This window comes from Podarcis tiliguerta, assembly GCF_965153285.1.
Source record: "Podarcis tiliguerta genome assembly, chromosome: 13".
Taxonomy (NCBI): Eukaryota; Metazoa; Chordata; class Lepidosauria; order Squamata; family Lacertidae; genus Podarcis; species Podarcis tiliguerta.
Window position 1 is genome coordinate 46,740,552 of NC_139546.1, and position 12,905 is coordinate 46,753,456.

At 44.7% G+C, this 12,905-nt stretch overlaps 2 protein-coding genes across 11 annotated transcripts in view; one reads left to right on the plus strand and one right to left on the minus strand.

The window, feature by feature from the left end:
• LOC310663080 (uncharacterized protein) overlaps positions 1 to 12,905 on the plus strand; it is a 192,067-nt gene that overhangs the window by 25,548 nt on the left and 153,614 nt on the right. The window lies entirely within an intron of this gene.
• The window catches only part of LOC310663170 (uncharacterized protein), a 110,491-nt gene continuing 101,695 nt past the window's right edge, over positions 4,110 to 12,905 (minus strand). For all 3 annotated transcript variants that reach the window (XM_083410832.1, XM_083410833.1, XM_083410834.1), the window contains one exon: positions 4,110 to 4,501. In XM_083410832.1, the coding sequence (XP_083266958.1) occupies positions 4,215 to 4,501 (287 nt within the window). In that variant the 3' untranslated portion in view covers positions 4,110 to 4,214. The remainder of the gene's footprint in view (positions 4,502 to 12,905) is intronic.

Consider the following 12,905-nt stretch of genomic DNA (forward strand, 5'->3'; position numbering starts at 1 on the left):
CCTTCATTAGCAGATCACAGGCAGTTCAAAACATCAAAGTACAACATGAGAACACAAAATATATAATCTTCTTCCCTGATCTTCTTTAGAGGAGAAGATGCAGAATTAGCAAAATGGAGAAGAAAGATTGTGACCTTAATTCTCTGCTGCCTTTTGATGAGGGAGCACTGATTGGCTAATGTTTGTCTGAGCCCCTTACTCTTGTACAACATCCCTATACAGTCGTACCTCGGGTTAAGTATTTAATTCGTTCAGGAGGTCCGTACTTAACCTGAAACTGTTCTTAACCTGAAGCACCACTTTTCTGTTCTCATACTGAATCAAAGTTCTTAACCTGAAACACTATTTCTGGGTTAGCAGAGTCTGTAACCTGAAGCGTATGTAACCCAAGGTACCACTGTATGTGGAACTGGCACTTTTACCAGTGCTACGTAAGGTGCATTCTGCACTTGCAAGGAAATGGTTCTCTCTGCAGCCGGCACCACCACTTTCTTGTTTAACGTTCAAGGATTTTGAAAGGAGACTGGTTTCTTTGGGCCTGTCTTCTTACTTAAAACCAGAGCAGCAGAAGACTAAACAGGCTCTGTTCTGCTCTGGCAGGTGGGCAGCCAATGGCCTTTCAGCAGCGAGGCATCCCCTCTCAGCTGAGCAGGCCTCTCATTGGCCAATTCAAAGTGCAGGAGCTGGTGGGAACTCCACCTGGGCTATATCAGCACCATGCTTTAAGCAACTGATGTATTCATCATGGCAGGGTTATTCTGAAGGATGTGCCTCCTTTCTTTATTTTTCACACCAGCTTCACAGCAGCAAGACGTCCCCAAACTTTATCCCAACTCCTTGATCATAATATCTGAAACTACATGAGGCTTTCCCAGAATCTTTCCCAGAATTCTGCTTTCTGGTCAGGAAATATTGCTCCTCTCAATGACACATGTTCCCCAAGGAGTAGAGGAGCCCCTGTCTTGTAACATTCACATTCATCAGTAGTGGTAGAAAAACTGCTTTAAAAATGAATCTGTAACCCTCCTCAATAACTCTAACACCTCTCTCTTTTATATCCAGGTTACAATCCCTGGAAAGGTTTAAATGTCATGGTTTCTCCCCAGAGAATCATGGAGGCTTGCAGTTTGGCAGGAGTGCTGATTATTATCTCTTAGATTCTCTGACATTTCAAATCTCTACAGAAGACCGTGGGTCATTGTGCGTGTGGCCCCAAGTAGGAAAATCTGTGGCCTGTTAGGCTTACTTGAGCTGGATGAGGACACAGTCAGATAGCGGAGGTTCTAGAAAAAATTTATTGAGGGCAGAAGGTGTTGCTGCCTTTTATGTGTCAGTGGCTGCCCTGGCAGGTGGGCTACTAGTTCCCTTTCAGCAGCAAAGCATCCCCTCTCACCCAAGCAGGCCTCTTATCCTGCCAGCTCCTCAGGTGTCAAGGGGAACTCTTAGATGGCTACCTGACCATCTGTGTTCTGGCTGCTTGGGGACAGCGACCAAGCACAAGGATCTGCAACAGCCACCCACTCGGAGGAAGGGGCAAGCGTCCATTTCCCAACATTATATGGAAGACACCCAGCATCCCAGCCTTTCCAGAGAAGGTATTGGCATGTTCAGGTTGCCGCACAGGCTGGGTTTGTAAACCAAGGAGAGCTAAAAACATCCCCCTTGTGGGGATGTTTAGAATACAGTGGTACCTCGGGTTACATACGCTTCAGGTTACAGACTCCGCTAACCCAGAAATATTACCTCAGGTTAAGAACTTTGCTTCAGGATGAGAATAGAAATCGTGCAGCCACGGCGCAGCAGCAGCAGGAGGCCCCATCAGCTAAAGTGGTGCTAATAGTTTCAGGTTAAGTACGGACCTCCAGAACAAATTAAGCACTTAGCCTGAGGTACCACTGTAATAGGCAAGGAAATATTTGTTAAGTAGAGCCAGTGTGGTGTAGTGGTTAAGAGCGGTAGTCTTGTAATCTGGGAAACCGGGTTCGCGTCTCCGCTCCTCCACATACAGCTGCTGGGTGACCTTGGGCCAGTCACATTTCTCTGAAGTCTCTCAGCCCCACTCAGCCCCAGAGCCGAGCCAGCTTTCACTTGTATTAGGTTTGCAACAAACAGCTGTGCAAGCCTTTGAGAGTCAGAAATGTGAGAGGACATCATAGGGGGGAGGGAAGGAAAGAGGGACAGAGGCCAGTGTTGCCCACGGCACCCCTGACCACAATTCCAGGCACCTCAGGGTGCCAGGGCACACTGGTTGAGAACCACTGCATTAAGCAATGGGTGCCTCTCACCCTCATTAGACCTTCCCCACCCACCAAATTGCCCATGCAGAGCTAGCGGAGGCCACCGGTTAGGGAGACCCACCCAAGGTTGCTTGCCGAGAGCCAGAGAACAAGGAAGCTCTCCACCCTTTTTCTTTTCAACCCAACTTCAGGATTTGCCTGCGTGGCTTAACTTTGTCCTCTTTCTCTTTGCCCCCTCCCACCTGCAAAACGACTAGTAGTGCAAGGCTGAGGTATGCTGTGCTATCAGTGCGTACACTTATGATGCCAGAGGTGCTACCTGATTGGCCACCTGCCAGCCGCATAATCATCATGCCTTCGGGGGCAGAGTCAGAGAGATGCTGGGGAAGGGGTGTGCATCATTTTTCACTCTGGGAATTCTCCTCAGGCCTCTGGATGAGCTTCATGGTGTCATTGATTCAGTCAGCGTAGGAAACTATCACCTGGCTGAAGGCCAAGAGAGGGAAACCTTGCTGCTGTCCTTCAATACTCAGGTGTTCACATGCTGACCCTCAGTGAGGGATATAGACAGAGGGCCTTCTCAGTAGTGGCGCCCGCCCTGTGGAACGCCCTCCCATCAGATTTCAAGGAAATAAACAACTATCTGACTTACAGAAGACATTTGAAGGCCTCCCTGTTTAGGGAGGTTTTTCATGTTTGATTTTTTATTGTACTTTTAATTCTGTTGGGAGCTGCCCAAAATGGCTGGGAAAGCCCAGCCTGATGGGTGGAGTATAAATTATTATTATTATTAGTAAACCACTTAACAGAAACTTCACTCGTATTGAGCCCTGTGACCAAGCCGGTGAGCATTGTCTGTCCTTTCTGAAGCCTGGTTTCTTCACAGTGCAATAGAAATTGGCATGGGGACCATTCACCTTGTCTTTTTAAGTTTCCGGTGGGGGTTAGAATGAGACAAAAGGAGAGGCAACAGTTATTAGATTTAGACATACCTGATGGACAGGAAGCATTTAGGAAATGGTGGTCTTGAAAGGACAAGCAGGAGCATCTAGAAAGGGCTATGATGACATTCTGATGAACACAGGAATTCTTGACAGGGTTATTCTGAAGGGTTTGCCTACCTTCTGCATTTTTAATACATGCTTCACGGCATGCGGCACATTGTCTTTGTGCACTCCTTAAGTGTGTTATTTTTAAATATAAAGCAGCTTAGAAATGATTTTAAAATCATTGAATGAAGAAATGCCTTGGATTAAAACCTCTCCTTTCCATCTCAGTCCTTCGCTTCTTGCTTTTGTCTGCCATCCGTTCGTCTCTATACCCCTGTGATTTTCCTTCTCTCTGATCCTCTTTCCCATGCATATTTTCATGGAATTATTGATTTGGAAGGGTCCAAAGGGTCATCTAGTCCAACCCCTGCAAAGCAGTCATCTCAGCTAGCTACGTGGCTCCTTAATGTGTGGACTGGACCACCAGGGGGAGGATATGAAAATCTGCCTCCAACAAAACTGCACCACCTGTTCATCTAGGTCAACTGATGCTGGGTAAACATGTTGAACAGGCAGAAGACACTGGCCGGAAAAATGAATTGTCACTCCACTCACCTTTCTTTTTATAGGACATGCTCTGCGGGTGGTGGGGACACAAAATCTGTGCTCGGGGAGAGTCTAAACCTTGGTGAGAAAGGATAGGCTAAGAGACAGTGACTAGCCAAAAGCCCCCCCAGTGAACTTCATGGTTATGTGCAAAACACACTTTGCTTCTACAATAATCAAACTTCAACACGATTTTGCAGGGAGATTAATCCATTCCCCACTTCTTTCCAGAACCCACCCACCATCTCAATGAAGTGATCACATCAAGAGATATCTGTGAGTTTGCTCACTTTTATTCAGCCTTAGGCAAAACATGGATACATGGAAATTATTGAATCTGGGATAGGCTGAAGAGGTTGTGATGCTGAGGGTGGGGTTTGCATCACTTTTCACCCTGGGATTTCTCCTCAGGCTTCTGGCTGGGCTCCATGATGCCTGCTGTGCAGCTAAACGTACAGGAGTATGAAGTACCGTTGTTCCAGTCAGAGTAGGGGACAACCACCTGGCTGAAGGCCAAGAGGGAATCCTTGATGCTGCCCTTCAAGACTCGGGGATTCACATGGTGACCTTCAAGGAGGGCATTCTTCACCCACTGGACAGAAACTTCACTTGCATTGAGCCCTATGACCATGCCGGTGAGGATTGTCTGTGCTCGCTGAAGGCTGCTTTCTTTATGGTTGGCGCGATAGAGGTTCTCATGGAGACCGTTCCCTTTGTCTTTTTAAGTTTTGGGTTGGAGAAAGTATGAGAGAAAGAGGCAAGAGCTATTAAGTTTAGACATAATTGATGGACAACATTTATGACACTATTTAGTGCTGATTATTTTCTGCTGGATTCTCTGACAAACATTTTTAATCTGTAGATAGAGGGTGTAAATCCTTAATGAAAGATTTAAGGAGCAAAGGGGATTTAACTGAAGTTCTTGTGTGTGGACCTCAGTAGGAAGATTTGTGGCACATACATGGGGCTTCCTTGAGCTGGATGAGGACATGGTGGGATAATGGAGATTCCAGGAATATTTACACAGCTCCTTCCCCCAACCTATATAAAGAAAGCGCCCAGCACAAAAAGCACCCCAGCCTTCCCAGAGAAGGTATTGGTGTATAGGCTGGGTTTGAAAACCAAGGATAGATAAAAACTTCCCATATCCAATGATACCATCTCTGCACAGTTGCTCCTGGAGCAGCTAACTAGGTACAGAGCTCCTTAAATGTGTGGACTTGGCCACCAGGGCAAGGATATAAAAATCTGCCTCCAATAGAAGGGCACAATCTGTTCATCTAGGTCACCCTATGCTGGGTAAACATGATCAACAGGCAGATGAAGGTTAGAAGGATCCTTGGCTGAAGCTGGGAATGGTTTTTAATGGGGGTGGAAATTATTGTGGGAGACACCTTGGCCCCTGCAGGGTACACATTCTTTCCTTTCCTTCTCTCATTGTTACTTTCTGATAAAAACATGCATTTAGTATTGTTCAAGAAGGGTGAAAACCTTTCTGCAGAGATAAGAGGAGAATTACTGTTCAGACCTCCACCGGACTGATTGCAGTTTCAAGTTGTGTCTTTCGTCAATACTAGCACTGATATCATGGCAACTGGTGGGGAAAGTCTTATCTCAACAGGCCATAATTGAAAGCGGAAACAAATTTCTGAATTAAGGAGAAAGCAGTCTTGAAATGGTCAGTCCCTGAGAGAATCTTAAGCAATCTGGAAACAATCATCCCGCTCCCAAACCATGCTTTTCAAAGGAAAACTAAGTCCCAACTGTGTCGAGAGTTTTTACCTTTAGGTTCATTGACTTTTGTTTCGGACTTAGGGACGGATACTCGACAGACGTAGCTGTTTATCCGTGAAAAGCCTGGTGATCCAAGGCTGAGGTATGATGTGCTACCTATGCTTGCACTTATGATGCCGGAGGTGTTACCTGATTGGCCACCTGCCTGCCACATAATCATCATGCCTTCGGGCACAGATTCAGAGGTAGTGCACACCAATATTGCACCTAACGGAACAAAATAGATAGACAGACAGACAGACAGATGAAATTCCTGTTTTTTTTAATGACTTTATATTACTGTTTTTATGGTTTTTCTGATACTGCTTTACAGTTTTTATGTTGCTTAGTGCAAATCAGAAAATGACTAAATGCCATAGGTTAAAACCTCTGCTTTTCAGCTCACTCCTTCCTGTCTTGCTTTTGTCTGCCATCTGTTCTTCTCTACACCCCTGTGATTTTCCTTCTCTCTCACCCTCTTTCCCATGCATATTCTCTTTTCATGGAATCGTAGATTTCAGCAATTGGAAGGGACCCCAGTGCTCATCTAGTTGAACCCCCTGTAATGCTTACTTACTTACATCATCATAACTTTTCTATGCATTACAAATATAGGGCATCCTAAAACATTTAAAATATATAGAAATAAACAGCCATGTAAAATATATAATGATGAGATATATAATGATAGATAGACAAACAGACAGACAGATGAAATTCCTGGTTTTTTAATGACTTTATATTACTGTTTTTATGGTTTTTCTGATACTGCTTTACAGTTTTGTGTTGCATAGTGCACTGTTTAAGATTTAAGCAGCTTAGAAATGATTTAAAAATCAGCAAATGAATAAATGTTGTAGGTTAAAACCTCTGCTTTTCATCTCACTCCTTCCAGTCTTGCTTTTGTCTGCCATTTGTTCTTCTCTACACCCCTGTGATTTTTCTTTTCTCTGACCCTCTTTCCCATGCATATTCTCTTTCGTGGAATCATACAATTCTGGAATTGGAAGGGACCCCAGTGCTCATCTAATCTAACCCCCTGTAATGCTTACTTACTTACGTCATCAAAACTTTTCTAGGCATTACAAATATAGGGCATCCTAAAACATTTAAAATATATAGAAATAAACAGCCATGTAAAATATATAATGATGAGGAACTTCATTGGGATTTCTTCCTGCTAAATAGTGCCATTTAGCACTCCGAGAGATACTATTAACAATATAGGGCATCCTAAAACATTTAAAATATATAGAAATAAACAGCCATGTAAAATATATAATGATGAGGAACTTCATTGGGATTTCTTCCTGCTAAATAGTGCCATTTAGCAATTCAAGAGATACTATTAACAAAACCTCAGCCCCCCTTGCAGTTAATTTCGGGTAGAAAAGGATATGTTCTACAATGTCCAGCACATTCAAAGTACATCCACAATGTCTATAATTTCTGGGGATGTTTAAAAATCTGCCCTTGACAAAAGCTGAAGGAAAAACATTCAGTCGGGCTAAGATAAAGGTCCTGAGTTGGACAGAAATTATTAATTTTGAGATATGTGACCCTGTTATCTCAGGGAAGCAAATTTTATTTACACCTGATTTGATGTTGTCCCCCCCCCCCCCATGTACCTTAATCTGGTTTGACTATTGCAATAAATATATTGCTCACTCAAATTATACAAGGGTTTCAAGATATGATTTGAATACCAATAGATCTGATTTTCCTATGTAAGAGTTGGAACTTCTGGATTTATCAGAGTCCGTAAGTAGGTCAGATAGTAGACTCAAAGGTTGGCAAAAAAATGGAAATGCAACCAGCATTTTATAGTGCTAGCCCACAACCAATATTCCACCGTGTGTATACCTAGTTCTGCACACATTGTCTCATACGTGATTGAACTTGGGAGGCCCAGGAGACGTCTCAAGACGGATGTGAGGGTGATCTGACTGAGACATCTGTCACCCCATTGAACGCCAGGGCTGATCTGACTGACTTGGCTGGCTAGGCAGGTGTCCCCCTGTTTCGTGTGCGTCCCTCTCTAAGCTGCACGCTCGGTGGAAGAAGACGACCATCCCAGATAGGAGTGTACCGGTTCTTCGGTCAAGGGTTGATGATAGCTGCGCTCCCTGTATAGATAGAACCTCCCTGATTGAACCTCCCCCTGTAATGCAGGAATCTCAGCTAAATAATTTCAGCTACATAGTTTGTGAGAGTCCTGCCTTCTTTGCCCCTATCAGAAGAATGTCTCTGCTGTCCCCTACAAAGATCTCAGCGCACAGAATCAGGCACTTACAAATGTTAATAAAAGGGTTTTTGTTTTGGAACCATGGGATCTGTCCCTTTGAAATTACTATCCTGTTTACTGCTGGCAAATAAGCAGAAAAGTTGGAGTAAGAGAATCCAAGGGTTGTTATTGCTCTGTTTCTAAGGGTGGTTCCAGATGCCCAGATTTCAGGTACATGCTTGAGAAGGCTGCAAAGAGGAAGGAAAGAGAAGCAAACTCACCTGGAGCAGCCTGGGAAGAAGTCAGTGGCAGGCTGGCCCCGCAAAGGAGTCCCACAAATGGTAAGAAGATCTTGGCCCACATTTTAGGATTCAGTGTGAATGGCATGTGGGCCACCAGGCCTGCTTATATAGCATCCTGGGAGACTTTGTTTCCCATCAGTAGCTCCACCCAGACAATCCAAGAAGAGGCTATTCTGTGAGGTTCTCAGAAAGTCCTTCCAGAAACATGAGTGTAATTGGGATTATTTAATTGTTATTATTTAATTTGTATACCACCCTTCATTAGCAGATCTCAGGCAGTTCAGAACATAAAAGTACAACATGAGAACACAAAATATATAACCTTCTTCCCTGATCTTCTTTAGAGGACAAGATGCAGAATTCGCAAAATGGAGAAGGAACATTGTGACCTTAATTCTCTACTGCCTTGTGATGAGGGAGCACTGATTGGCTAATGTTTGCCTGAGCCCCTTATTCTTGTACAACATCCCTATACAGTCGTACCTCGGGTTAAGTACTTAATTCGTTCCGGAGGTCCGTACTTAACCTGAAATTGTTCTTAACCTGAAGCACCATTTTAGCTAATGGGGCCTCCTGCTGCTGCCGTGCCTACGTAGCACGATTTCTGTTCTCATCCTGAAGCAAATTTCTTAACCTGAAGCACTATTTCAGGATTAGCGGAGTCTGTAAATTGAAGTGTATGTAACCCAAGGTACTACTGTATGTGGAACTGGCACTTTTACCAGTGGTACGTAAGGTACGTTCTGCACTTACAAGGAATTGGTTCTCTCTGCAGCCGGCACCACCACTTTCTTGTTTAACGTTCAAGGATTTTGAAAGGAGACTGGTTTCTTTGGGCCTGTCTTCTTACTTTAAACCACAGCAGCAGAAGACTCAACAGGCTCTGTTCTCCCCTGGCAGGTGGGCAGCCAATGGCCTTTCAGCAGCGAGGCATCCCCTCTCAGCTGAGCAGGCCTCTCATTGGCCAATTCAAAGTGAAGGAGCTGGCGGGAACTCCACCTGGGCCATATCAGCACCATGCTTTAAGCAACTGAGGTATTCATCATGGCAGGGTTACTCCGTAGGACGTGCTTCCTTTCTTTATTTTTCACACCAGCTTCACAGCAGCAAGACGGCCCCAAACTTTATCCCAACTCGTTGATCATATTATCTGAAACTACATGAGGCTTTCCCAGAATCTACCTGCATTCTGCTTTCTGGTCAGGAAATATTGCTCCTCTCAATGACACATGTTCCCCAAGGAGTAGAGGAGCCCGTCTTGTAACATTCACATTCATCAGTAGAAAAACTGCTTTAAAAATGAATCTGTAAACCTCCTCAGTAACTCTAACGCCTCTCTCTTTTATATCCAGGTTACAATCCCTGCAAAGGTTTAAATGTCGTGGTTTCTCCCCAGAGAATCATGGAGGCTTGAAGTTTGGCAGAAGTGCTGATTATTATCTGTTAGATTCACTGACATTTCAAATCTCTACAGAAGACCAGGGTGGGGCTCCTCAGTGTAAATGGGATATGGGGGTGCCCCGCAAGACACATGTGTACGCAGGCAGCCCACCCCATATCCCCTCATGCAGGGTAGTTCACTGGCAGTCTTTCAATGTATGGCCAGTGAAACCCTCATGATGTCAAGCCCCCTTCCCAATCTCAATGTCAAGTTAGCGCCCAGGGAAGAAGGGGAGCCAAGGGACTCTTCAAAGGGTCGTGGGCTAAATTGCAGCTACGCTACAAAGTGAAAGGTAGCTGCAAGCCCATTGCCTTTTTAAGCCCAGCTTAAGGAAGAATCCGTGATGGGTTAATTGCTTCCATAAAGAAATGGGGGGGGGGTGCATAAAAAATCTGACTTGAAAATTCATTTTATGTGAACAGTAGTGTATTCAGCAACAAATGCTAATGAGCAAAAAACATGGAGTAGCTAGCATGAAATACCCGTTTCCAAATACTTCATCAGTGTATTGCTGTAAAGCTGTCAGGGGCTGGCCAGCGTTGGATGCCAGAGTCTGGTCTGACTCTGACCAGGAAGAAAGACAGTCCCAGACAGAGCAGCCTTTAACAGAGGAGGAAGAGAAGAACTGGGGGGCCCTTCCTTCAAGATTCCCAGGTTGAGGGAAATAGACAGCCCTGATAACTTTGCTAGGTAACCAGGAGGGAGGGAGCGTCTGGAAGGCTCTGCCTTTGAGAGCAGAGGTGATGCTGCTCCTTCCCCTTGGATTAGAAGGCAGGAAAGGGTTATGGAGCAAGGGAAGCACAGGGGCAGGATGATGGGGAAGTGGCGCTTCCTGCTGCGGAAGGAAGGGCAGGAGATTCAGACTGAGCAACTGATGTCTTGAGAGAAGTTGGCTCGATGCCACTCTCTGTGTTATTGTAAATAAATGGACTATAAGTCTGTCAGAAGCTCATTAATTCTTAATGGTGCATGCCTGCAGACCTGACAAAATTCTTATTAGTGCATGCCTGCAGACCTGACAAAAGCCAAACACACACAAAAATATTGCTGTCTGTTCAATATACGATCTATAAACATTTTTAAAACATGAGACCCTGCTCAAGTAAATAATCAATTCCATTAATACAATAAAAGTTGTATGGTAAATATTGAACATAGATTACGGCCAAGGGAACCTTACATATAACGGTACCGTTCGAAGAAAATGATTCCTTCAGGTCTAAATTCTTGACCTGAGTTCTTATATTTAAATGTTGTTTAATCAGCTTAACCCCTTTTATGGGCATTTGTATCGTAACATTTAGCTAAGCAGTATTTGGCAACATTTCCAGTCTGAATGGTAACAGTATACCTTTAAGGTGTGTTTCAGGTGTAACCAACAGACCAGAAAATATTTTTTCAGTGAAGCTTGTTTGATAATAAGATTGGTGAACAACAATTATTTATCATTTCAAGTGACCTAATTGTGGCAATAGTATTTTTTGGAGTATTTTTGATATAAATTATGTTGGAAAGACGTGCTATAGGCTAGCTACTCCATCTATCTTTTGATCAATAGCATTTGATGCTGAATACACTGCCATTCCCATAAATTAAATTTTCAAATCAGCCTTTCCGTGTACATTTTCTTATTTTGCTTTAGCTTATGCATACACGGCATGTTTTTTGTATTTATTTGCTTTCAAGGCAGCCTCAGAAAATTCAGGACAGTTGACGTATATGTTATTCCTTTCTCACAAATGAGTCTAGTCACAAGGCAGCGGAGGTGTGAGGTCAGAGTGTTCCTTCTCTGTTTTGCTAATTCTGCATCTTGTCCTCTAAAGGAGATTGGGATAGTCATTCCGAAGGGAAAGGTCCCTTGGTTCCAAAACAAACATTTCTTTATTAATATTTGATACCAATCTAGCAGAGTTAGCATGCAGCAGAGCAAAAGGCAATGAACAGACCAAGGATCATCCCATTCTTGGCCAGATGCCAAGTCACAATGATCGTCAGACACTGGTCACAAGACTTGCATGTGCAAGAAAAGGGTACACGTCTCGCACGTACACCAGGTTTACCGGCAGTTAAAAACCTCAACCTGTTCTCCAAGCCCTTCACAAAAAGGAAAGTAATGAGGGGAGTAATAAAAATCAAGGCACATTGTCTTCCTTTGCATTTTCTGGTATCTTAAATTTGCACTTAAGTCAGTAATAATGTACTGCGCCGTTTATTTCCAGAGAAGTCGCCCTGTTTGCAGCATCAACAAAGAGCCTCGGGATTCTTTAAAAATGCAACACATTCCTACGTTTACCCAGAAAAAACTCCCATTAATGCATCAATACATGAGCATTTGCTTACTTTTTACACACCGTTGCTGGCTAAAGGAAGCAGAAGAGGAGAGAGAAAGAGAAAATGAACTGTTTGCTCCCCACAGCTAAAGAGACACCGTGTCTCACACCATTCCCTACACATCCACCCTCTCCTTCTTTGAGCCTTCTCTTTAAGCCAGAGGTTTTCAACTTTTTTGAGTCCATGGCTCCCTTGACCAACTACATTCTTTCTTCGGCCCCCGTGTGGGGCTCAGAAGCCCATTTATGTCACCCTTGCCTGCAGATCTGGCAGCTTCTCACCCTTTTCCACACACCCTCCCAAGACTTGGTGGCCCAACGGAAACTGGCCAAAGGTGAAAGTGAGGCACCACTTAGGTTTGCAACAAACATCTGTGCAAGCCTTTAAGAGTCAGAAATGTGAGAGGACATTATAGGGGGGAGGGAAGGAAATAGGGACAGAGGCCAGTGTTGCCCACGGCACCCCTGACCACAATCCAAGGCACCTCAGTGTGCCACGGCACACTGGTTGAGAACCACTGCCTTAAGCAATGGGTGCATGATCACAATGATCGTCAGACACTGGTCACAAGACTTGCATGTGCAAGAAAAGGGTACACGTCTCGCATGTACACCAGGTTTAAGGTAAAGGTAAAGGTACCCCTGCCCGTACGGGCCGGTCTTGACAGACTCTAGGGTTGTGCGCCCATCTCACTTAAGAGGCCGGGGGCTAGCGCTGTCCAGAGACACTTCCGGGTCACGTGGCCAGCGTGACAAAGCTGCATCTGGCGAGCCAGCGCAGCACACGGAAACGCCGTTTACCTTCCCGCCAGTAAGCGGTCCCTATTTATCTACTTGCACCTGGGGGTGCTTTCGAACTGCTAGGTTGGCAGGCGCTGGGACCGAAAGACGGGAGCGCACCCCGCCGCGGGGATTCGAACCGCCGACCTTTCGATCGGCAAGCCCTAGGCGCTGAGGCTTTTACCCACAGCGCCACCCGTGTCCCAGGTTTACCGGCAATTAA